Raw genomic sequence first — 27,379 nt, forward strand, 5'->3', positions numbered from 1 at the left:
AGAGCTATCTACTTGAATTTTATACACAATACACAAGATAAGCAGGACATCAATCTTCAGAAGTTTCAGAAAGATTCACACATCTACTGATTTTTGGGGACTTTTTAAAAGTTTAGACAAAAACATTTATTCCTCAAAAAGCCACAACAGCAATCCCCTTGAATGTCTAACAGTGTGTCTATTAGACTTATGCGCGGATTTGTTTAGGCCATTTGCCTTCGACTTCTTTGGCTTATTCAGACACCCATAATGGCAAGGGCTCCACCACGATGGTTTTTTTTTTCCGACCAAGGTGGACCGTGTGGCTGCTAATCGTGAGTCCTTCTATTCAGGAGAATGCAGTGCACAGAGAATTTGCCATGTGCTTGAATAGGTTTCCCTGTGTGAGCTCTGCCTGTTAGGCCAATCAGACTAGAAGAGAGTTCTGACATGTCTATTTAATGGGACAAGTGCCTCCATTGCTCAGATGTGATCTCCAAGTGTGGCCATTTTCATCCCTATAGCCCTAAAAGTGATGGGAAGGGGATCCCATGAAGCCCCCCCCATTGCCACCAATGGGCTGGATCTAGCCTCATTTTCTGGTTTCAGACCAAAAATGTCCTTTTGAACACTTGCCTGTTTTTGGGAGGGGCCTGAAAACAGATACACAGATCCTCTGAAATCCCAATAGCAGAATCAGATGGAGTTTCAGCTGAAATGCACAAGCCTAGTGTCTATATGACACACAATTAACCATACAACTTCAACTTAGCACAGATTTATGCTGTTACTTACTTACTTTAGTCATCTTTGCAGATTCAATCATTTTATTCATTATTATTAGACTGACTCTAAATGGTTGGCTGCTGCAGACCTTATTGGGCTTTCTGATGCTGAGCACTGAATTCTGTGTTTGGAACTTCCTTAGACACCATTGCTCACACCAAGGAAGACATCAATGGAATTAAATAACATATTTAATGCATCTCTATGGAAACTCTTCTGCACCATTGCAATGTGTGTGTTTAAGGTTTGTATCCAAGGATGGATACTTTCCATATCCAGTTTTGTCTTTCAGAAACAAGATACAAAAAAGGAGGAGAAAAAACCTGAGACAGCAGAAAAAAGAAGTCTGACCGTATCAGCACACACTATGATAGACTGCTCCTCTGGCTGACATTTTCATTATCCAAGAATTTATGTTCCTATTTCTGTCTGTAATAATGACTATCCATAGCAAAAGTATGGTGGCTGTTAATGGACAGGAATAGGGAGAAAAACCCTTAATTAATCTAGAATTGAAGCATTTCCTCAACACATGTGGAGCAGCCAAGTATTTCACAGCATCTCTTGGCACCTGAGAGCAGGTAGAGTAATTATACACAGTTCCCAGTGATTAAAAGGTTGTAAAGTAATTTTAGATACATCTTCAAAATTATTTGTCTTATAAATGAGGAAAGAATGAATAAGAACTGCATCAAAAGCTCTGCAGTTCAGGACTGATTTTTTGCTCAAAAGCTCCTCAGGGGACATTGCTGCCAGCAATTAGCCACGAACCTGAGCAATTGTTTCCTAAGGGCTATCTTCTCAATCCTCTGTCCCATAACATTTTGGATAAAATCATAAACTTAGACAATCAGAAGGGTTATCTATATACTCCACATTGGCCAAAACTTTAAAGCATTTCAAAGTGATAACCTCAACACAGATAAGATTATATAAGATTTCTATCAGATTAAGGTGGATTTTCCAACCTCCTTGTATTACACTATGTAACAAAATTTGGAAAATTTGCTGTTCCTGGTTTGAAAGTGTTACTTCCTGTTTAAATGTGCAGTCCTTTGAAAATAGTTGTTCTACTCCAGAAACTTCATTTTTGTGGTTGCCACAAATTATGTTGAATTGGTTGAGACTCGAGGAGATATTCATTGAAAAACTATAGCAAAATGTGCTACAGGATGTTCTTCCCTCCAAAACAAAGTTTTTGCAGTTTAATAAACTTTTTTCCATGTTTTTATGCTGGAACCAATTAGGAAATGACATTTATTACCCAGGAACAACAATCGTGTTACATAGTGGTATACAGGCATTCCTTGAGTTACAAACATCTGACTCCTAGTTAAGAACAGGGCTGAGACTACAGGAAGTGAGAGAAATCTCCCACTTGGAAAGGGAAATTCATTCCTGGAAGAGTCATTATCATGGGGAAAAGGGGTCTCAGCTGAAAATTTCTTTCAGCCCTCAAATTTCAAGCATAGCAGAGAGTGATAGATTCAAGATCATTTACACCTAGATTTGCTACTTTCACATTGCATTGCTAAAATTGTGTCAGTCCTTTGGTTTGGATTCCTAAACTATATTTCTGTAAGTTGAAATGAAGTTCTAAGATTACTTCAATGCCAGCTGCAACAAATCACTCTGACCAAGAGGTCATGAGTTCGAGGCCAGCTCAGAGCCTGTGTTTGTCTCTGTCTTTGTTCTATGTCAAGGCATTGAATATTTGCCCTATATGTGTAAGAGAAGGGCAGGGTGAGAAGGGCAGAATATAAATACTGGAAATAAATAAATATGAGGATTGGATGAGAATTTAATTTGATACATTTCTTGTATGAAAGGCAATGCCCATCTTCTGGTTGGATTTGAAGAAACAGAACCAAAATGAGTTTGAAAGATGTTTCCTCCTTCTTTGGGAAATTACAAAAAACCCGCAGCCTTTCAAGGATTCTGCAGAAGTGATTGAACTGGAAATATTGGCTTATAATTGATTTCTTACTATTTTTCTAAACTGAGTGTGAGCTATGTTGTGCTGGACTATGTTTCACATCATCCCCAGCCATTTGGGCCACACGGGTTGAGGATGATGGGAGTTATAGTCTTCTGTCTGAAGGGCACCCTGTTTGGAGCGATGGCTGGGGCTAAAGTCCTTCATCCATTCAAAAACATAATGAAATTGCCCTTTGTCTTTCACATCAATATTTGGGCCAATCGAGTGATAAATCTATGCCGTTCAGGTGCTCCCAAGTTCGTGGGGAGGCTCAACTTCATAAGCATCTTGGCTTCCTTCCACTCCAAAATTTACTGCAGTAATGTTTTTTTTAAATTTTTACTCATTATTTGGCATCAACCTTACAGCACATCTCTGGCTACAAATTGTAAAATGTCTTGTGGTATTGGATGACGAAAGTAAAATATATGAGGACCTTTCTACAGCCTTTGATTATACACAGTTTATCTCTGTCTGACTAATTGTGGAGGAGTGAGCCAGAAAGTATGAACTCTAATTAGTCAGAAAGTTGCATGCTGTTGCCATAATGAGGACTAGAATCTAAATGTCTCATGCATCCCTTTAAACAGTATTGTATACAAACGTGTATGACCGTGATGCTTTTTATTTATTTATAAGCATTTATCATCCACATACATCTGAAGGTTTCAAAGCAGATGACATTAAAAAAAATCACAAGGAATAGCAGCATAAGTAGAACAAGAAAAAAAAATCAAAGTCTGAGTTTTCTACAAAATTCCATTCCGTAAATGGTTCCTGGGGTAATGATATCTTAATTTTTGGTCAAACTGGGTGTTGGTGTATCTTATCTTCAGATACTGAGAAAATTGTGGGAAGAAAAACATATTCCGTATGGGAATCTATCACTCTCTTTTTATCCAGTGGGCAATTTACTTCATTTTAATTGAGTTCTTCTCTTGTGTCCTTCTTATTTCCCCTCTCACTGGTCATGTGCTCCATCCAGTCTCCTACAACATTGTATCAGTTTTGTATTTGTCCCCATTTCTGAAAATGGGGTGCCTATACGAATAGAATTTTCATTGGATTAAATATTCGTTGGATTAATGTGAAGTGGAATACAGACTGGCTCTGACTTTTGGCGCAATGCTACTGGCCCTGTTGTAACGGTCACACAGTGTTTTACCGTTTTAATTGGATATATTGGTTTTTAAGTGTGTTTTTACGATTGTTGGTTTTTACTATATTTTGTATTATATGTGGCATTAATCTTGCCATTATGTAAGACCGCTGTGGGAGAAGAGTGGTATATAAAATAAATAAATAAATGAATGAATAAATAAATAGAATTTTTGTCTGGCTTACGAACAAACAAACATTTTTGGACCATTGGCTGCAATGGGAGGGCTTCTGAGGTTCAACGAGCCCCTGGCTCGTTTTTTGGGCTAGAGGGGTGAAAATCGCCACACACGGAGGGCATTTTGACCCCTTTTATCCCATTAACTTTTAAAATGTTTGGGTCTTCCCCTGAATACTATTGTTATTATTAATATTATTATTAATACCCATTGGTACACATCAGCTGCCATGGGGAAGAAGCCGCTCTCTCAGACTCAGCTTAGGGTATCAGAGTAACTATTGCTATTAATATTAACACCCATTGGTACATATCAGCTGTCATGGGAAAGGAGACCTCTCTCAGTACGTGCTTATTGTTAAGGGGCTGAAATGAAAGGAAAACGAAAGCAAGCACCATGATTGTGTGGCTTTCATTTTCATGTTGCCTCTCGTTTCCTATGAAAATGTCATCATTTGTTTTGTGTAGACGATTGGTCAAAACAAAACAAATGCACAAAGGAAACATATATCGTGCACATCCCTATTTTGAACCTTTTTTTTCAAATTCAGTAGTGATAGTTAAAGAACCAAATCACACAAGTTAAGCATTGGGTACATTTCATTTTAGTGCTCACCTCTTTCCTTTTCTTGAACTCTTTTGATCCTGTGTCCTGATTGTATTTCCTTGCCCAGTCCAAGGCAATAGAAACACACAAGGAAAGTAAACCAATTCGTTTTATTTCAGAAAGTACTGAGTTAATTTAAACCAACTTGGAGAGCCTGGATAAAAACAGCTCTGGCTCCCAGGAAACCCTTTGGAATGAAGCAAACATCATCTGGATCTCCAAAAACAACATTGGTTTTTGCAGGACTAAAACCTGGCATTTCCTGAGACTCTTTTTCCCATCTGGAGATGCCCTTACCCAGTTTGAAAACAGAAAAAAAAGTCCTAAGAAGAGGGCACAGCATAATATAGAAATAGGAAGCTTTAAAAATCATATTACATGAGCAGATGTCTTAATGGCAGCCACATTAAGCTCAGAAAGTCCTGGAGCTTGTCTCCTCTTTTTTATGCTGTCCTCTAACTGGAGATGATACCAATATGCCATCTTTCCTTCTTCAGAGTTTGATTCCAAACCCATCTGCTGCTTTGATTCCAAACCTTGTTTCTCCTTCTTGTTCCAGGATATGTAGATGTATTCAAAGAAGCCTTCACTGATGGCTCGTTGCAGCAGAACCAAGAAGAATGACAACCAGCCAATCGCTAATGCTGCTTTTCAGAAGACTGACTGAAAACTAGGTCTTGCTCTGTGGCAGAGATGTCAATCAACCATCACTTGGAGTGACAGCAATATGACGTTTGCCTAGAGAAACATTCAAAACCTTTCCTTCTCAGTGGAATCAGCCCAGGGGATTTCTTCTTTTAAAAAGGAGGGATGTTTCAATGACAGATATTACAGTTGCTCTGGGTGGTCCCCTTTGATTGTCCCTAGATTTTGCTGGAATTTGAAGCAATCTTGAAAGTTCCTTTTCAGGTGGAAATAACTCAATAATTTTGAAGATAAGTGAAAGATGGCGAGCAAAATTCATCAGCACTACGTAACACAATATTTGTTCCTGAGTTGTAAATATCATTTCCTAATTGGTTCTATCATAAAATCATGGCAAAGATTTATTAAATGGCAAAACACTTTGTTTTTGCGGGATGGACATCCTGAAGCATATTTTGCTCTAGTTTTTCAATGAGTATCTCAAGTTTCAACCAATTCAATCTAGTTTGTGGCAGTCACCAAAAACAAAGTTTCTGGAGTAGAGCAACTAGAGCAACTACTTTCAAAGTAAGGACCACACAATTGAACAGGAAATAACTTTTAAACCAGGAACAGAAAAAAATGTTCAATTTTTGTTACATAGTGTAATTCAATTAACTTATACAGTCCTGCTGGGATGTTTGAGCATTAGCAAGTTAGCCTACCTTATTAAACTGTTATGATGTCCCATTTTAAGAATGATATAAAAGGAGTTGGTTCAGAGAAGAGCAATAAGGATTATAAGAAGTATAGAGAACAAAGCAGAAGTTGAGCAAGGGCTGAGATTTGTTGTCTGAATAGAGAACGGTCTAAAGCAGGGGTCCCCAAACTAAGGCCCGGGGGCCAGATGTGCCCCCCCCAAGGTCATTTACCTGGCCCCTGTCCTAAACTTTAGACTTAGGGTTGACTTAAGTCTACCTGGTCTTTGAAGGTCTCTTTGCTTAGCTACGGTCTTATGAGATTTTCTAGATGGCCTTTGGGGGGGCCCTTTCCTTCTCTATGGTCTTATGAAACCATCTAGATGGTCTTTGAGGTCCCTTTCCTTATCTATGGTCTTCTGATGGCCTGATGAGATCATCTAGATGGCCTTTGAGGGTCCTTTTCCTTACCTATGGTCTTATGAGACCATTTAGATGGGCTTTGGAGGTCCCTTTCCTTACCAATGGTCTTATGAGATTGTATAGATCAGGGGTCCCCAAACTAAGGCCCATGGACCGGATGCGGCCCTTCAAGGTTATTGACCTGGCCTCTGTCCTAAACTTTAGACTTCGGGTTGACCTAAGTCTGAAATGACTTGAAGGCACATAACAACAACAATCTTAATTTTGGACTATTTCATCACAGTCCGGCCCCCCAACAGTCTGAGGGACTGTGAATTGGCCCTCCACTTAAAAAGTTTGAGGACCCTGGTCTAAAGGCTTTAAAGTTACAGGAGGGTAGATGTCAAATGAACATTAGAAGGAACTTCTTGATGGTGAGAGGATGTCTTCATAAAGATGCTGGATACTTCCATGCTGGACATGGTCAAGATGGAGTTCCAGCACTGAGCAAGAAATTAAACTGAATGGCTTATTGGGCCACGTCTATCTCTATGACTCATGTTCTGTGGCAGACTTTGATTAGGAGAAGTGGATTGTGATGGATTCTTTGATGGGCTGGACTTTATTTTCTTTGAGATCTTTACCAACTTTTTTGCTGAATAGAAATACTTTCCATCAAATCCCAACGTTTTGCAGTTCTTATTTTTTTTAGGAGTTTTGATTTGTTAATATACAGCTAAAAACAGAATCTAAGTATCTTATAGGCTTGCCAATAATCTTCTCAATATGTCTCATTGCATTAGGAAGCTGTAATAGATTGACTGCAGTAGAACTTGGATTCGGTTAACATAAGCTCCAAAGCTATAAAAGAATGAATACACCAATAAAAGAAATGGATTTTGTTAGGTTTAATTTTGTTTCCAGAGCTAGGAGTATTTCTTTCCACCAACGGATGTTAAGGGGGATTTCTTTTTCCTAAAACATAGAGAGTGAGGGGATTATTTCTCTGTATAATAGGATGCAAAGAAATTTATCGGAGGTTCAGCACTTTCATTTTTCTTTACAATTCTCTGCAATTCTATGGAGCATTAACAGAGACAAAGCCCTTTCTCTCAAAGATTTCAGATTGTAGAAATGGTGTAGCTGGGCACCTCTCTTCTTGGCATCATGAGAGCTTCTTTCTTGTTTTGCCACAGAAATCAAAGTGAAGCCTAGAGTCCTGCCTACCGTGTTTTCCCGAAAATAAGACAGTGTCTTATTTTAATTTTTGCTCCCAAAGATGCGCTAGGTCTTATTTTCAGGGGATGTCTTATTTTTCCATGAAGAAGAATTCACATTTATTGTTGAACAAAAAATGAACATTATATACTGTACAGTAGTTGTCATCACAAACCAGCATAACCAGACAAACTGTGAATCCTATCAAGAATTTCTTATTACTACCATTCTATGATATGTACATTTACCAATCCCGCATGCTCTGGTGTTCTGTTTGGCGGGCATGTATCCAAACAAAAACTTTGCTTACTTTTGGGGGAGGCCTTATATTTAGCAGTTCAGCAAAACCTCTAGTAAGGTAAAGGTTTTCCCCTGACGTTAAGTCCAGTCATGTCTGACTCTGGGGGTCATCTCCATTTCTAAGCCGAAGAGCCAGCGTTGTCCGTAGACACCTCCAAGGTCATGTGGCCATAGGCATGACTGCATGGAGCACCGTTACCTTCCCGCCAGAGCGGTACCTATTGATCTACTCACATTGGCATGTTTTCGAACTGCTAGGTTGGGAGGAGCTGAAGTTAAGAGCGGCCGCTCACGCCGCTCCCGGGGATTGAACCTGGGACCTTTCGGTCTCCAGCTCAGTGCTTTAACGCACTTCGCCACTGGGGCTCCTGTAGCAAAACCTCTACTAGGTCTTATTTTCCGGGGATGTCTTATTTTCAGGGAAACAGGGTAGCAGTTCTGGCCCTGCTTACTTGCCTACTATAGGTATACAGAACCTTAGCATATTACCCCAATGGAATGTGACCAACAACATGGAGGAAAAGGCTTACATCCCCAAAGTGTTCGTATATTTTTCCTCCATGGTCTCCAATGTGAGACACAAAGGGATACCACTTGTACCTTCCTACATTCAGTGGTTTTCCTTCTCACATTCCTTTTCTGCTTTTGTATATTTGTAAACATACACCCCACACAAACCAAAGGCTTAAATTAAAAGGTCTTGGTATGATTAGAATCAGAACGGGTCTTCTTAAACATGGTGGTAAGAGATGTTCAATGGTAGAATAGACTGCCTTGGAGAGTGGTGGATTCTCCTCCCCTGGAGCTATTTAAACAAGCCAAAGGGTCACTTCTTTTGTTTATGTGCCTTGGAGTCTTTTGTTGACTTATGACAACCTTGTGAATTTCATGGGATTTTTCCTAAGCAAAGAATATTTGGAGGTAGCTCATCTTTGCCTTCCTCTGAAAAATAGCCTACAGCATCTGGTATTCATTGGCAGTCTCCCATCCAACGTTTAACCAGGGTCGACTCTTTTTGCTTCCTCAGATATGGGATCTGGTGCCTCTAGAATGGCCATCTTTTGGGAGTGTCTTGGTTATGTATTCCTGGAAACATAAGAGTTGGAAGGGACCATAAAGACATGTCCAATCGGACAACATGTCTTTGTGGTCCCTTCCAGCTAAATGTTTCCATGTTTCTAAGAGCTTGGGAAAAATGCTGCATGAAACCTTAAGCTGCCTTCCTCTGTTGTTAATAGCTTTCCAAAACACCATACCACTTGGTTAAATTGACCCGTGAGAAAACAACATGCTTGTGAGAACCAATTTTCAATGAAATGGAATGTTCTTCCTTTTTGTTAAGTATATTCTAAATAGCACAAATGCATTTGATTATGTAAATGGAAGAAAGAAAAAAGATCCGCCACATGCCCAACAGCCAGGAGGCCATATGATGCATATCATCTTTTGATTATGTTGTAGGACTTCCCTCTTTTAATTGGCAAACATTTCTCAGGCACCACTTCAGATTTACTTAGAATCACATATGTGCTTAAGATAGCACTCCTCCCCTCCCCTTCTTTTTCTATTGTGCTGGCCATGGCCACTTTGAGTCTCCTTGTGGAGAGAAAAAGTGAGGTATAAATAATAAATAATAATAGCAACAATAATAGATATCTTCCACATGGAAAGTTTGGCATGGGTAGGAATTCTCAGGTTGCCTCACAATAGTTAAAGATACCTTGGTAAAGGTCCAGATTCACCAGATTAGAAAAAGGGAACAATTTTCACAACAGCAAAGTTCTCACACTTTGAGCTGGTCTAGAAGTTCATCCCAAACTCAGCTGTCTTGCTGCATTTCCCTACATCCTCATTAGGAAGCAAAACCAAACTGATCTTTTTCTCTCTTGAATCAAGATATGGGCAAGGACTCATTTAATCTTCCAACTTACATTTTGAATTTTGCTACAGTTTTGAGTCAAAGAAACAGAAAAAAGATTTAAAAATTTCACTATAAGAAAAGTGCATTTTAATGTCTAAAGTACATGTACAAAAATATTTGTGTGATTTTTTTTGGCAATTGTGCAAAGACGGCTGATGCAAGTCAACCGACAATGATGAAGGCTTCAAGTATATGCATGCTTAGTTTACTATTAATTCCTGGGAATTAATATCTTTCCAGTGGCACTGTTAGAAATGTAATAATCCATACTGTTTTGAATGGGAAACATGATATGTAATTATGGACAACAGTATAGGCGTACTGCATGGAAACAGCTCTGTTACATTTGCTTGGTGAAAAACACTGGCATTTGCTTTTGGGGATAAATATCCTGAATAGAATGCTACAGTAAAAGAAAAAGATGAGTTTCACACATCCCTATTTCAGCATTTAAGTATATTTTCCTCAGTATTCTTCTGCCTGGTTTTATTAGCATCATTTCAACTGGAGTAATAAATCCCTATTCATTCTTAGAGAGCTCTAAATGTTGTTGTTTTCTTGGACTCAAAATAAATAACTCAGCAAAATATCAGCATTACAAAGTGGAGCCGCTTTTCCTTTGAACTCTCTTTCCCACACAGTGTGGCTTACAGGAGACAGTGCCAGCCACTTTTGGATGACATTCTGGTATCTTATCACTTGGCTCTTCACTTAATTGATAATGAGATGATAACAACACTACTGTAGTGTCTATTCTGCAGGATTTGAAGGTTCAAAAAGCTTTCAGTATATTCCTGCAATATGCTTCATCAGAACTTTTACCAGGCAAGTCAATATTGTGATTCCCATGTTCATGTAGGGGCTGAAGGTAGAGTCATTTAGGCATAGTAAAAGTAGAATCATAGAATCATAGAATAGTAGAGTTGGAAGAGACCACATGGGCCATCCAGTCCAACCCCCTGCTAAAAAGCAGGAAATCGCATTCAAAGCACCCCCGACAGATGGCCATCCAGCCTCTGCTTAAAAGCCTCCAAAGAAGGAGCCTCCACCACGGCCCCGGGGAGAGAGTTCCACTGTCGAACAGCTCTCACAGTGAGGAAGTTCTTCCTGATGTTCAAGTGGAATCTCCTTTCCTGTAGTTTGAAGCCATTGTTCCGTGTCCTAGTCTGCAGGGCAGCAGAAAACAAGTTTGCTCCCTCCTCCCTTTGACTTCCCTTCACGTATTTGTACATGGCTATCATGTCTCCTCTCAGCCTTCTCTTCTGCAGGCTAAACATGCCCAGCTCTTTAAGCCGCTCCTCATAGGGCTTGTTCTCCAGACCCTTAATCATTTAGTCGCCCTCCTCTGGACGCTTTCCAGCTTGTCAACATCTCCCTTCAACTGTGGTGCCCAAAATTGGACACAGTATTCCAGGTGTGGTCTGACCAAGGCAGAATAGAGGGGGAGCATAACTTCCCTGGATCTAGACGCTATTACCCTATTGATGCAGGCCAGAATCCCATTGGCTTTTTTAGCAGCCGCATCACATTGTTGGCTCATGTTTAACTTGTTGTCCACAAGGACTCCAAGGTCTTTTTCGCACACACTGCTGTCAAGCCAGGCGTCCCCCATTCTGTATCTTTGATTTCCATTTTTTCTGCCGAAGTGAAGTATCTTGCATTTGTCCCTGTTGAACTTCATTTTGTTAGTTTCGGCCCATCATCTCTCTAGTCTGTCAAGATCGTTTTGAATTCTGCTCCTGTCTTCTGGAGTGTTAGCTATCCCTCCCAGTTTTGTGTCGTCTGCAAACTTGATGATCGTGCCTTCTAACCCTTCGTCTAAGTCGTTAATAAAGATGTTGAACAGAACTGGGCCCAGGACGGAGCCCTGCGGCTCTCCACTTGTCACTTCTTTCCATGATGAAGACGACGCATTGGTGAGCACCCTTTGGGTTCGTTCGCTTAGCCAATTACAGATCCACCTAACCGTAGTTTTGTCTAGCCCACATTTTACTAGTTTGTTTGCCAGAAGGTCGTGGGGGACTTTGTCGAAGGCCTTACTGAAATCCAGGTACGCTACATCCACGGCATTCCCTGTATCGACCCAACTCGTAACTCTATCGAAAAAAGAGATCAGATTAGTCTGGCATGACTTGTTTTTGGTAAATCCGTGTTGACTATTAGCAATGACCGCATTTGTTTCTAAGTGTTCGCAGACCACTTCCTTAATGATCTTTTCCAGAATTTTGCCTGGTATTGATGTGAGGCTGACCGGACGGTAATTGTTTGGGTCGTTCTTTTTTCCCTTCTTGAAGATAGGGACCACATTCGCCCTCCTCCAATCTGCTGGGACTTCTCCCGTTCTCCAAGAACTCTCGAAGATAATTGCCAGTGGTTCTGAAATAACTTCCGCTAGTAGTCAAAAACCCCTGGATCAGTTTGGAGTGAAGTCCAAACTGATGAAGATGGGCAAGGTTCACCGAGTCAAATGGAACTGTGATGATCCCAACCACTCCCAGCATTGAGTTATTGGAAAATTTATGCCATATATAATTATGTATAAATTGACCTCATATATAAGTCAAAGGCAGGTTTGGGGAGCAAAATTATGGATTTGCTATGTCTGGTTCTCTTGTGATGGACCATAGGTCACTTCCACACAGCTGTATAAAATCTACATTGAACTGGGTTATATAGCAGTGTGGACTCAGATAATCCAGTTCAAAGCAGATATTGTGGATTATATTCATTGATATTCTGGATTATATGGCTGTGTGGAAGGGCTCTTAGTTTTTCCTTTCACCACTCCACTCAGTGATGGCTCCTTACATTGACCTATGGGTAAGTTGATTCAGGGTCATGAAGTTCATTGTTTAACCTATTTCTCAGCTTAACTACTTCACAAGATTGACACAAGGATAAAATGAGAGGGAGTGGAGAGAAGGATGTACATTGTCTTAAATGCCTTCTAGGAAGGGGACAATATTAAATACATATATACATACTGAAACATACAGTGGATAGGAAGGCTTTTTTTCGTGTCAGGAGCAACTTGAGTCGCTTCTGGAGTGAGAGAATTGGCCGTCTGCAAGGACGTTGCCCAGGGGTGGCCCAGATGTTTTGATGTTTTTACCATCCTTGCGGGAGGCTTCTCTCCTGTCCCCGCATGGAGCTGGAGCTGATAGAGGGAGCTCATCCGCACTCTCCCTGGGTGGGATTCGAACCTGGCAGCTTTCAGGTCAGCAACCCAACCTTCAAGTCACGAGGCTTTAGTCCACTACGCCATCTGGGGCTCCACGACAGGAAGGCTGAACATCTAGCATCTAGGCCTGAACCCCCCTCGGGTTGAGAAGGACAGGGTTTAAACATGGTAATTATATTAAATAAATCTGTCCAAACCTTTTTCTGTGTTTGAGAGAACCACTGTGTGAATTGGTCTCCCTACACCTCCCCATTCTCATTTGCAATTCTGTATAAAGTCTATATGTCCATGTCTCCTTGGATAGACAGTGATTTCAGTGGGACCTCCTTCACACAGAGAACATCCCCCCCCCTTTGTTCATTCGATCTGGCTCCCATCAAAGAGTTTATCTTCCAACCTCAGGGACAGCTTTTCAGACCAATGGATCTGGAGGTTGATCCAGAAGTAGAGGTGGCCTGAGTTTCCTCATCTCCGGAAGTTGGAAGAGAAGCACTGTAGTTGTTGCTGCTGTCCCCTGGACCCCTCTTTACAGAAGTGCCACTCAGTGTTCACCATACCTGGTCCTTAGGACACAAGATAACTGGGACTAAGCTAGTTCTGGCAAGTGACACATTGGCCATGACCACAAGTAAGGGTCTCTGGAGTTATGTCCCTCTCCTGTTCTGCTACCTGAGGCAGCTGGATCACATAACTTTGAAAGATTTGAATAGAGCATTCATGAAATGTAAATGTTGAAGCCCCACCATGAAAATTTTCCCTCAGTAGACTGCTATGTCACAAATTCAAATGATTCCTAAAAATTATGCAGCCAAAGGAACTTCAGACTTAAGATTTTATTTCTATGTGATCTGGGTAGTTGTTTTTTTTAAAAAAAATGACAATCATGACAGTAAAACATTTAGGGTTGTAAAACGTCAGCCCAGAGCAATATTCATTAACTATATTTACAAATAATTAAATCTACTGAGCACATTAGCATGATTTAATTTTACTTCGATTGGTCATGGAGCATCTTGCTTAATTAAATATTTCCCTTTACAATTTTATAACATGTTAAAAACTTATTTGTTAATATGCTTTGGAAAAGTAATTCAGATGTAAAATAATTAATAGATACTTGTGTGATTAGTATTTCAAAGTCATCAAGATCAAAAATAAAAACCTGGCTACAAGATTATTTTTGGTGCCCCCCCCCCCCAAACTTGCAACGGTAAACCCAGGTTGAGTGAGACATCCACTTGCATGAGCAGGACGACTCGCCACCAACCTGAAAGGAACACAAAGCAAACGAGACACAGCATTTTGGTGAAATAAAGGCCACAACTTTTATACTGGTAACAGTTGAAAACATGGTTGGCAGCAACACATGGGTCCTGGATTCCCCCAGCATTGTTCAACCCACGTGCTGGGCCAATGATGGTAACGGCAGAGGAAGTAATTTACTTGGCCGCAATAGTCAGCCAGTAGGAGTCAGGCAACTATGTGGGAAAACTATGGGCAACTTTTTAAAATGTTACCTATTTAAACGGGCTGTGGTGCAGGCTGCTAAGCAGCCTGCTGCAATAAATCACTCTGACCATGAGATCATAAGTTTGAGGCCAGCCCGTGGCGGGGTGAGCACCCGTCAATTAAAAAATAAAATATAGCCCCTGCTTGTTGCTGACCCAGCAACCCGAAAGATAGTTGCATCTATCAAGTAGGAAATAAGGTACCACTTATAAAGTGGGGAGGCAGATTTAACTAATTTACAACATTGGAATGAGGAAGTGCCATCACAGTGGATGATGAAGCAGCTGCTCCCCCCTGTGGCCAGAATCGAACATTCCCTCAGGAGAAGGTTAAATTGCCTCTGCGTCTGTCTCTGTCTCGGTTCTATGTGTATATGGGTATTGAATCTTTGCCCTATATGTATATAATGTGATCCTCCCTGAGTCCCCTTCGGGGCGAGAAGGGAGGAATATAAATACTGTAAATAAATAAATAATAAATAAACTGCAATAACTCAAAGTATTGGTTGAACTCAATGTTGGATGAGCTGAGGCTACTTGGAGGCTACTCCTCAGCAAACTTGGATGAGATACCTGAGTTCCCTAAGCGTACCTCCACTTGAGTTGTTCCCAGGACAACTGTTTAGGAAAGCTGCCTTGAGTATTCCAACCCCAAGCCCTAAGGCTTCAGTTGGATTAGAATTCCCCTTCAGCTTCAAGGCCATTTCTGTTCACCCCCAAATTGGTTGCCCAAACCACACAGCTGGGGTTTCCGTTCCTGGCCTTCACCAATCTTTGGTGCACACTGAGATGTTTAATTCCATCCCAGTTTCCCATATGATTGTCTCTTTATGGCTCCATCTGATGCCAATTACCAAACCATAAACAGTGTAGGGTAAGTAAAAAAACCTCTTTTAAAGGGGGAAAAGTTCTTATACTTTTGGTTAATTTCAACTTAAAGGTCCTCAACTCATTGAGGTCAGCAAACAGCCCTCCCCGCCCAGGCTGGCAGGAAAAGGAAACCAAAGTTGTGAAAAGTACAACTCAAGAAACATGAAACGGAACCAAAAAAAAGGACACCACCGTAATTAGAGCCATGTTCTTGTGTGTCTTCAAGCCACTTCCAGCTTATGATGACCCCAAGACGAACTTATCATGGGGCTTTCTTGGCAAGATTTGTTTACAGAGGGTTTGCTCTTGCCATCCTCTGAGGCTGAGAAAGTACGACTTGCCCGGTGGGCTTCCATGGCTGAGCAGAGATTTAAAGTCTGGCTTCCAGAGCCCAGCACTCTAACCATTACACACATTCTTGTTAAGACTACCTCTGATAAATGTATGGCCAAGCACTAAGACTGCAACTGGCCACCTCCTAATGTAGAGGTCTGAGCACTACAGCAATGGCTCTCAATTCCACAATGGTGCCTTGATAGCAAACGCAAAATAGACTTATGGCTGTGATGAAAGCTGAATTCAATTGGAGGGGAGGCACTTTCTTTCGGCAAACCCCCTGTTGACTAAGTTGTTACATAAGAATTGGTGGGTGTTAAGTCCCGTGCCTTGCTTGTAAAACAAGAGATCACCTTGGGCAGCCATTCTTTGTTTTCTGTCATTACAAACAACTCAGGGGCAATCAGCGGCTCCACTGACAACCTCATTCCTGCACCATCTGCTGGCTGTCAATCAAGCCGCCATCCTCAGGCCATTGATAGAGCTGCCAGATTGATGGAGCCTGGGTTGTCAGAGACTGCTTTGTGATGCCTTACACCAAATCGCTCTTCTGTATCTACAGGAATAGGCTCTTACTTCCAATTTACATAATGGTCCATGTTATCAAGGAGAAAAAGAAAAGGGGGTACATAACATAGCTGGATGCTTGTATGAACACGGTCCTTTTGCCTATGTCTGCATGTTTAGTTGTTGAAAGAAGTGGTATAGACATTATAGCCTGAACTAGTAACTTTTTTAAGTATGGGCACATCTAGATTGTAGAATTAATGCAGTTTGACAACACTGTGGCTCTATGCTATGGAATCCTTGAAGGTTTTACAAGGCCTTTATCCTTTTCTCCCATAGCGTGCTAGTGTCTCCCCAAACTACAACTCCCAGGACTCCATAGCATTAAGTCATGGCCGTTAAACTGGTGCTAACCAGGATTCATTTTACAGTGGAGATGCACCCCTTAGTCTCTACAGCAGCAGAAAACAAGCTTTGTGACGGCACGAGTGGTGCCATCTATATGTCAAACTGTAAGTTGCAAGATTTGAATTGTATCATGCCTGATTTTGCCCTTACCCTGTAAATGTAGTTGGATTGGTTATTTATATCTGTCAATCAATGTTGTTTGCACCAGTTATATTGCTTCCTCAGCTCAATTGTTTGCCCCCACCTCTTCCTGGAGTAGGACAGTGTTTCCTCCTTTCATTCCACCAGCAAGCTCTCTACCAGATGGACGTGAAAGAGAGACTTGGCTCTAAAAGCCCTTGAAATGTTACCTCTCAGCACCAATTCTGAGGTTCTTACCCTTGAGACCTATGCTTCATGTTCAGGGCCAACCTGAACGACGTTGAGGAGTCTCAAGCGCCTTCAAATCAGTCCTTTGGCAACAGAGGAAGACTGTGTCTTCAAACATAGGTCATTGGACTGAGGCTGAGTTTGCTCCGGCATTCACAGCCATTGAGAAAGAGGGACCTGGAAAAGCTCCACGGACTTAAAACAACCAAAGACTGTAATGTATATTTTCCTTTAGCCCTTTGAAACTTCCAGATAACCTTTTGTGAACAATAAAACCAGTTTTTGAGTTATCTACAGTGTTTGGTCCTTGGGAGTTCCAGTTTCCCTAAAGGAGGGCAAGAAGAAATCCCCTGGGGAAAGATGTCACGTCCATGCCTCTTTCACTAAGAGTTACAGCCCCAGGCGCGATGGCACGAGCTTCTTCAATGCTTCTTCAATATGACATTATTTCAAATATTTAAATATGGCCATCATGTCCCCTTTTTGGATATTGTTATTTGTCATCAAGCTGACTTCAATTTTTGGTGACCCTCCAGTTACCAGCTTTGTTTCTTAAAAACTCAGGGCCAGGTCTTCCTTGATTGAATCAATCCATAGTTTCCCTCTTTTCCTACTGCCTTCTCCTTTACCAAGTGTATCATCTTGTCCTAAGAGTCACATCATTTCACAACATCCTCAATGGATAAAACCAACGTTTTCTTCTGTTCTTCATGAAATAAGTGGTTAGCTGCCTCAGTATACATCTCTACAGATACCTTCACATACTGGCATGATTGTGAGAGACACTGATACAAGACGCAGAGAAACACGGTCTCCCTACTGTCCAATATCACACTTCACTTTACAGTAATCCAGCACCCTTCTTTAGAAATATATGTAAGCCTCACAGGTGATTAGAGTTTAAGTCAATCTCCATGTAACAGGTCCAGATTCTTGTTGCTTATGAACATTTGTCGGCATCCATTGAGAATTAGTTTGTTCTCTTTGAGCTCCATTCAAACTCATAATCCCTTAGGAGAAAGGCAAGTGCATTAAAGACAGTGCATCCATCAAGAATGTTATCCAGTCCCCTCTAGCATCCTCTTTCGGAGAGCCAAGATTTATGAGATTCCTACCAGTTAGTACCTCCCTTTATAAAACCAGAATTAAAGACAACAGTAAGTGTACTAAGAACACTCTGTCTAATATTGGCAGAGCTGGCAAGCCTTTTGTTACATTGGGGACCTGATCGCATGAACCTGTTGTTCCATCACAGTTGTGTTATTGTTGATAGCAGATACATACTGTGTTGAGCACCTTCGATATCGCCCCTGAAGTGTGCCAATCTGCAAACATCCAGCTTGTGAATAGTAAGGGAAAATGGGGATAGTGGAAGAGGACACTTTACTACTGGTATGTCAGCAGAGATGAGGAAGGGAACCATTGCACCAAAGGCGGTAATGACAACATTGTGCCATTGGGACCCATTGAAGCATTTTAACTAGAAGAGCTAGGGATGGGAGAATCCTGGCAAAGTAGACTGGGAGTAGGATGCACAAGAACAGATGTGATAGAGACCACCAACAAACATGACAGTACAGTCACAATGCCAATTTGCCTACTTTGAGCAATAAAGTCAAGAACAAGTTACCATATATACTCGAGTATAAGCCTAGTTTTTCAGCCCCTTTTAGGGCTCAAAAAGCTCCCCTCGACTTATACTGGAGTGAGGGTTCTGGCCGGCTTATATTCAGGTCGGCTTATACTCGATTATATAGGTAATCAGAGTTGGACAGTCTTATCTTATTAAAGCCTTTTTATTATCTTAAATTACAGTTTTATATAAATATTCAAAAACATTTAACCTACTGATGCCTCAATTAATGTAATTTTATTAATATCTATTTTTATTTTTGAAATTTACCAGTAGCTGCTGCATTTCTCACCCGCGTCTTATACTGCAGTCAATAAGTTTTTCCCAGTTTTTTATGGTAAAATTTGGTGCCTCGACTTGTATTCGGGTCAGCTTATACTCGAGTATATAAGGTACTTTCTTTTCAGAATACAGCTTAATGAAATCACATTGCAAAAATAGCAAAATGAAGAGGAAAGATATTCCTTTTGGGAAGGAACACAGTCAAAGTAGCCTTTTTCTAAATACTTTTCTGATTAATTTAAAATATATTTCAGAGATAGTTGAGAACAATTTGTTGTTCAAATGTTATGCTATTCTTACCAATGCTAAGATTTTTTAAAGAAATTAGGAATTCCCAAAAGGTAACAAATTAACTTGCAGAAGCTGACAGATTTGAAATGAGTTGTGTGAGGAACAGTTTGTGAAATGTAGTATTTCAGGGTTTGGCTACTCAGTTTATTATTTATTTTATTTATTTACGTTCTTTTTATCCCAATAGAAGGATTCAAGGCAGCTAACAGCAAACATCACACACACACATATTAAAAACAGAGCAAATACATGAAAGGCAAAGGTAAAGGTTTCCCCTGACGTTAAGTCCAGTCGTGTCTGACTCAGGGGGTTGGTGCTCTAAGCCGAAGAGCCGGCGTTGTCCGTAGACACCTCCAAGGTCATGTGGCCACTGGCATGACTGCATGGAGCGCCGTTACCTTCCCGCCGGAGCGGTACCTATTGATCTACTCACATTGGCATGTTTTCGAACTGCTAGGTTAGCAGGAGCTGGGGCTAACAGCGGGCGCTCATTCTGCTCCCGAGATTTGAACCTGCAACATTTCGGTCCACAAGTTCAGCAGCTCAGCGCTTTAAAACACTGTGCCACCAGGGGCACAGTGAATATAAAAATAATTTGTTTCACGGAGCAAATAAATACTAACATGCATCTAAAACTACATTTAAAAACTACTTAGCCCCTATCCTATCCCAACCCCAAATCCCATTCACATCATCTCAAGTGACCTGCCTCTCATCATTCCCTAAATGCCTGACAGCAGAGATACATTTCAACTTCAGGAAACCCATTGTATGGTCGTCTTGGCTAGATTTCTTCAGAGGTTGTTTGACTTCCATAAGACTAAGAATGGCTTGCCCAAGTTCAATTAATTGATTCCTTCAGCTGAGCAGGTATTCAGACCCTGGTCTCTTGAATTCCTAGCCTAATGCCCAATCCCACTCACTCACAGATCTCATCAGAACAGGAAGGGCTGGTCACATTATGAAGGACTTCCAAGTCCAGTCCAGCGGATGAGCTGACGTTTCACATCTCCTACCATCTGATGTCTACCTTCCATTTAGTACTAATATTCTATTAACAACCATTACACTGCTAGTCATGGTACATAGTAACCAAGAGTGTGAAACCGTAGTTTGAAGTTGGTTTGTAGCTCTGATTTGGGGAACAGTTTGGTTAATCTTTGTTATGGTTATGGCTGATTGTAGAGTATGGAAACAAAATTTCTATAGAAAGCAAATACTGAAAAAATGCAGCAATTGTAAGCTAATCTTATGCTTTTTTTTTTTTTTACAAAAAACTTACCTCCTACAGCTTCTTTAAAAAAAAATAAAACATAAAATGCACAATACTTAAGTGATAAACACTCTTTATGTGATTCATTTTGCTTTTTTTGCCAAGAGATCCTTTCCCATCCCACCCCAAGAGGGTCAATGCTAGTGAGCTAAGTCCTGTATTTTGGAATCCGACATTATTTGTTCAGTAAGTATTGCAAGCAGTGTGTATGTGTGTAAAAACACACCTTGTATTTAACTTTATTAGCAGGCACAGAAGCAACCACATAACGCTTTCATTATGGCAATTGGAATTCGTCTTGAATAATTCAAAAGTGCCAAACAGAAGACTTGTTGCTTGGATGTGCTAATGAAAATATCAAGGGAATTAATTAACAGTCAATTATATCAATTTTAGATTTGGACATTGATTCTGACGCTAAAAGCAAAATCTACATTCTATACTACTGTGTGGTGCATCTCTCTCTCTCTCTCTCTCTCTCTCTTTTCTCTCTCTTGCCACCACTTGGTTTAATAATTCTAGTTGAAAGTGTGAAGAAAATATAAGTTAAGATTGTTCCTCGTTTTCTCTTTCCATCTCAATGTGCTCATGATAAATACGCATAAAGGCAGACTGGAGAATGCATATTTTTAAAAGCTATGGTTATGCAGATTTTGCTAGATTTTTATCTTTGCGGTAATCTGTTTTGGGAAAAGGGAGCTGTGGAGCTGTGGCTGACAAATTATTAAAAAAGGAAAGAGAAAAAATAAAATGCATATTATATGGACTTCTACTCATTTATCTTCTAAAATTTCCTTCTAAACAGGCGGATTCAGGGTTTTTTTTTTTATAAACACTAATCGGCTGTAGCAATTATTTCCTAAACAAGGACTTTGGGTTTTGCTAGAGTTGCATATGGAATGAGGCCATCTTTTCTTCTCCTTCTTCCTTTAGATTCAGATATATAAAAATATGAATATTTTCAGATCTTTGATATTAGGGGGAAGGCATTTCATTGAAATCAGTTTTTGCATGATTTGGCACGAGTTGTCTAGACTGGTTTATGAAAAATGACAGCAAGTAGGAAAGTAATTAAAAATGTATTTTGCTGAAAGCAAAAGTATTTTTGGAATCAATAACAACCATCTTTAATTTGCCAACCAGTTCCACTATTATTTTATATGAAGTGGAGGATTTAATGCTTGTATGTGCATGTGTGCTTTTTTAGAAAAGCATGTATAGTAATAGCTGAGTAGTGATAGCTTCATACGGCCAGGTCCTTTGTAGAAAAACAATGGCAAGAGCTCACTTGTAGGGCTTGACTAGAACTGAAGAACATACCAGTTCCTTTGATGATTTTGCCGATTAATGCTGCTCTCCATTGATTCAACTCACTTGACATGGAGCCACTACCAATCCACAATCAGAACTGGAAAAGTTCATTGTCTAGGCTGAGAGTTTTATGCTATTATTCCGTAGCACTGGCATTTGACACATGTCGATTACTATATATACTCGAGTATTGTCAGGGTGCAACAAAGAACAGCATCATCAAAGCTGGTCTTTTCGCAACCTGACTACAAGAGGACAGAGGAAGGAGACCATTTGGCGGGATAGGCTGATTTATGACAGGGTCTGGTCTTCAAACGTGGGAAAGGACAAAAGGAAAGGGAAGTGTGGATGGAGAAGGAGGAGGGGGGAGGCAACAACCCCATATACTAGGCTTGATCGATCCATGAAAAATTTGATTCTAAACTCGTTTCAATACTAGAGGGGGCAGTTTTTTCGTTTTTGTTGCTAATAACGAATTTGGCCCCCAAAATTTTTCGAAATTAATGAAAATTCGTTATTTTCTAAATTAATTCGTTAATGGCGGACGCGCATGCGCGGTGGCCCAAAAACAGCCCGAAGGGGGGGGGACTTAGGGGGCTCTCCCGCCCTCATTTTTTGAGTGATCTTCTTCAAACTTGGTACAGTGGTAGAACACATTTAACACTGATAGCTCACCAAAATGTGGAACGTTTCCCTTATCCTCTGATTTTTGGCAAATTTTCATAGCTTTTATAATAAACCTTTTTTTAATAATTGCAGTAATCTGTTCCTGGTTTGAAAGTCTTATTTCCTGTTAAATTGGGTTGTCTTTACTGTGAAAGTCATTGTTCTACTTCAGAAACTTTGTTTTTGTGGCTGAAACTTTGTTAAATTGGTGTGTGTGTGATATATATTGTGTATATATATATATATATAGTCCCTGCTTGTGTGTGTGTGTGTGTGTGTGTGTGTGTGTGTGTGTAGGTAAAGGTAAAGGTATCCCTTGACGTTAAGTTCAGTCATGTCTGACTCTGGGGGTTGGTGCTCATCTCCATTTCTAAGCCCAAGAGCCAGTGTTGTCCATAGACACCTCCAAGGTCATGTGGCCGGCATGACTACATGGAGTGCCATTACCTTCCCAGAAACACCCAGAAAATGGGAATTCCAGACAGGAAACAATCAGGGCCAGCTAATACCTCCCAACAAAGGATTCCCCCAGGTAGGAAGCAGCCAGGCTTTGAAGCTGCAAGGCTATTCAATGCTAATCAAGGTGACCAATTGCAACATTCACACTTGCCTCCCACAGACAAGAGTTCTTTCTCCCACCCTGGACCTTCCACAGATATATAAACCCCACTTGCCTAGCTTCGCATAGACGTCAAAACCTCTATGTCTGCCACAGATGTGGGTGAAACGTCAGGAGAGAATGCTTCTGGCACATGGCCGTAGAGCCCGGAATACATACCACAACAGTGTGATCCCGGCCATGAAAGCTTTCGACAACACAACCACAGTATCCATTCAAGTTCATGTAGCGTAGTATGGAATGGAGACCTGTATTGGGGGGAGGGAGGGTGCGAATCTGGGCCCCTGGGAGCAGCCGAGGACGGGCCTGGCCCACACCCCCTCGCATCCCGGGCCTCTTCCTTCCTCTTCCTTTTGTTATTTAAACTATATATTGTGAAATTATGGTGTGTTTTTTTTCATGCGTGTTCTGTGTTCAAGATAGGGAGACCAAAGAGGAAAAGCAAGGGAGGGACGGAGGCCCCAACACTTCCGGCTCCCATGCGAACTCCCCCTTGTGTGCCTTGGAGGGTGGAGCATGCGCACTGGCTCTCCCTTTCTCTATGGCTCTTTTCAGGTCGCTTGGGAACCCGAAGTGCCTCCTCCCTTTGCCTTTGTGTCCAAGAAGGAGAGAAGGACGTTGCAAGGTTTGCATTGAGGGTGTTTCTCTGGTGGGTTTGGCTTGGAAGGGGGCTCATTAAGGCCCAATTAATTAATGCACTGAGCTGAGGCGAGGCGGCGGCGGCGGCGGCCATTTCCCCCCTCCGTCTTCCTCCTCCTCCTCGGCCTCCTTCCCCCTCGCCCCCTCCCATTGGCTGAGCCTCCCATTGGCTGAGGGGCAAAAGGAAAGGAGTTTGGGTGCTTTGCAAAAGCTTTTTTTTCTTTTCGAAAAAAACGAAGAAATAAGAAAAAACGGCCTCTCGCGATTCGAAACTGCGATATCCAGACGTGTGGACAACCAAGGTTCGATATTGCTTCAAAACAATCGAAAAAAACGAATCAATAACGGTAAACGGGGAAAACGAATTATTTGAGCAAGCCTACCATATACTGAGGGAAAAGCGGAAGAGGGTCAGTAAAAGCTTTTGCAGTCATCTTGGCAAGGCGGATTCAATAAAGTTTTCCATTGCGACCAGCGGTGTGAGCCTATTTCTTGGGTCCTACACCTTCCAGGAACGGACATTAAGCTTTTACTCCCTTTTTTTTTTCTCGGCTCATCCCGTGAGGAAAGGTCTCTCCGGTGAGAGCATGAACCCTGATGGAGGAGAAACCATTAAGGAATTCCTCTTCCTGGAAGAAGAACAGGCGAACCCTCGAGGTGCCGAGGAGTTGAGAGAGGAAAGGAACCCATCGCCCGCGTTGAGCGAAGGGGGGACAGACCCCTCGTGGAAGCCGCTGACCTCCACCCAGTTACCCGCAGGCAGGGGAGTGACGGTGAGACGGAAGATCCAGATGGGAGGAGATTGGCAGCGAGACGGAGAGGGAGCCCCGGAGATGAGAAGGATGGAAAGGAGATTAGATGCGATGGAGAAAATGTTTGAAACTTTCTCTCGACAGATGGATCTGATGCAGCGGCAGGTAAACGAGTCCTGGAGGGCGACAGTCGAGCAACGGGAGCAGAGGAGAGGGCTGCCCGGGAGAGGCACTGGACCCCGTCCCTTTGCCGGGGAGGGTCCACAGGACTATGAGGATGAGATGCCTCAGCAGGGGACATCAGTTTTCCCCACGGGCCTGTCAGGAAGGAGCCAAATGCCTGGGAAGGGAGAATTTCGGGTGAAGTTCAACGGGGACCCCAAACAGCTGTCTTATTTCATTACAAACGTAACACACTTCATGGAGGATTTTGGGGACCAATTCCCTTCAGAAAGCGCAAAAATCCACACGGTGGGGGCAAACTTGAAAGAAGCAGCTGCAGACTGGCTAATGCAGATGTATGATACGGGTGCCCGGGAGCTGGCCTGCCTGGAGGATTTCCTAAGAGCCCTCCGTGAGAGATTCGAAGACCCTTTGGCAGAGGAGAGGGCGAAGGCCCAACTCAAAAGGATATACCAGGGAGGAAGGACAGTGTCAGAATACGCCCTGGAATTTAAAGCCACAGCGGGGAAGATCAGGGACTGGTCCGACACCACCAAACTGGAATATTTCAGGGCTGGTTTACGCTCTGAGGTGCTCGAGTGGGCTTTACACAGAGGAAATCCAAGAGACTTGGAGGACTGGATTTTGCTAGCGGGGCGCGTGGAGGTGGACCAACAGCAAATCTCTCGTCGTCCAAGGGAGAGCAACAGAATCAAACCCCCGACAGCAGCAACACGGCGCTTCTCCCCTCGTCGCGGAAGGTCGACCAGCAGGGAGAGGAGAGCAGGGAGGGGGGCCTGCTTCGCTTGCGGGCGCGAGGGACATCGAGCGGCAGAGTGTCCGAAAGGGACAGGCGTGGAGACAAAAGGAGAGAGGCTTCACAGCCAGAAGCCGCCCCACCAGAACTCCAAACTAGCAAAAGGGAAAGCTGCCATGGCAACGGAAACGGCTTTAGCCCCAGGGCAGCTTCAGGCAGAAGAGATGGAGGAAGCGGAGGACCTGGAGTTACCGGGAAACGACTGGGATCTGTTTTGAACGCCCGGAAACAGATCGAACCACCAGAGGGCGAAGGGGGTGAGTTGAGAAGAGTAAATTGTGACATTGTGAGAGTCAGAGTGAGGCTGTTGAACCCAGAGACAGGGATTCAGGTAGAGGCAGATGCTATGTTGGACTGTGGGTGCACGAGATGCCTAATTACTCCCGAACTAGCAAACAGGTTGGGGGTGGAGCCAAACCCACTAAAGACACCAGTAGTCTTCGCACAATTGGATGGAACCCCGGCATACGGAGTCCCAGTAACAGAAAAAACAGGGTTTTTAAGAATGACTATGGGTTCTCATGCTGAGACATTGCAATTTGTGATTTTGTGATGACTCATGGGCCTTGTAGTCCTGCTTATGACACTGTAATGCCTGATGATGAAGAAAACTTGGGTTTTTTACCTTCCCAGTCTGAACTGGAATCTTCCCAGCCAGATCTTTCCCAGGCAGATCTGGGAACCTTGCACCTGCAAGAGAGTTGTGACCCAGAAGTATGTCAAACAAATCCGGAGCCCACTTCCCCTGTGTTCTCCCGCCATGAGTTTTGTAAACAACAGAGAGGTTTGGAAGCTGCTTCGCGCAGGAGTGCGAGGATAGCAGCCAAGAATTCAGCCAATTAAGTCTGCTTTTTCGTGAGAATCCTTAAGGAGTCAAACATCTGGTCTCAAAGATTAGCTTTCGTTTCTGGTTCCCAGAGAACTGCTTCGGCGGGAAAGTTAGACTCTATATAGGTGATTTACCCGCGAAGTAACTTCGCGGAGTCAATTCGTCAACCTCCGGAGCGAGTTGTGTCTGGACAGCGCGCTCCGTTTCAAGCCTCGCTCCTGCTCAAGCCTTGCCCTGCTTTCCAGCCTTCGCTCCTGTTTCTGCCTTTGTTTACCTACGGACCTTGCTTGTTTCCCAGGACTAAACATTGCCTTGTATCACGGATTTTACCAAGTTTTTCCACGGACCTTGTTCTTGTTCCTTGTTACCTTGTTCCACGTTTTAAGCCTTGTTTCAAGTATCAAGTTATTTCCTAGCCTTGCTCAAGTTTATGGACTAAAGGACCTTGTCATCTCCCCTCACTTTGCCTGGCAAAGTGAGTGTTTCGGTTATTGGATTACAACTTTGAACCTTAATATTTCATATTGGACATCGCTTTTTTGGACTAATTTAGACCTTTCCTGAAAGGTCTGCTTTTGGACTATTTCATATACTTGCTTTTATTAACTCTATATATTCCTTCAATAAAGATATTAGATAGATTCTGGCCTCTGTGTTTGGTTATTGGTGCCTTTGCAGCCTGGGTCCTGACAGATTTCAACAATGGCACATCAGCCAGTCATTTTGGGCGTTCCTTGGCTGAGATGGCAAAACCCTCAGATTGACTGGAAAAGGGAGACATTTACTTTCTGGGATGGAAATTGCAATTTTGAGAGTACCCCGAAAGACATAGAGGTACTGGAGCCAGAGGGGGCGATAGCAGCCACGTCACAGGGGGTACCATTGGAAAGCGTTCCCAGAGTCTACCATGAATTCGCAGAGGTGTTCAGTGAGAAGGAGTGTGACCAGTTGCCCCCTCATAGGAAGACGGACTGTGCAATTGAAATAGACCCCAATGCCAAACTACCTAAGCCAAAACTCTATGCAATGTCGGAACCAGAGAAAAGGGCACTCAGAGAATTTATTGACAAGAATATA

General features: G+C 42.2%; 1 protein-coding gene and 1 long non-coding RNA gene across 2 annotated transcripts in view; one reads left to right on the top strand and one right to left on the bottom strand.

The window, feature by feature from the left end:
• The window catches only part of LOC134293644 (uncharacterized), an 87,947-nt gene that overhangs the window by 40,190 nt on the left and 20,378 nt on the right, over nt 1-27,379 (bottom strand). The gene's annotated exons all lie outside the window — the stretch shown is intronic.
• LOC134293623 (uncharacterized) lies at nt 24,471-26,943 on the top strand. Its single transcript, XM_062961731.1, has 2 exons — nt 24,471-24,515; nt 24,639-26,943. The coding sequence occupies exon 2, from the start codon at nt 24,639-24,641 to the stop codon at nt 25,689-25,691; it is 1,053 nt and encodes a 350-aa protein (XP_062817801.1). The 5' UTR covers nt 24,471-24,515; the 3' UTR covers nt 25,692-26,943.

This window comes from Anolis carolinensis, unplaced genomic scaffold (assembly GCF_035594765.1).
Source record: "Anolis carolinensis isolate JA03-04 unplaced genomic scaffold, rAnoCar3.1.pri scaffold_9, whole genome shotgun sequence".
Taxonomy (NCBI): domain Eukaryota; kingdom Metazoa; phylum Chordata; class Lepidosauria; order Squamata; family Dactyloidae; genus Anolis; species Anolis carolinensis.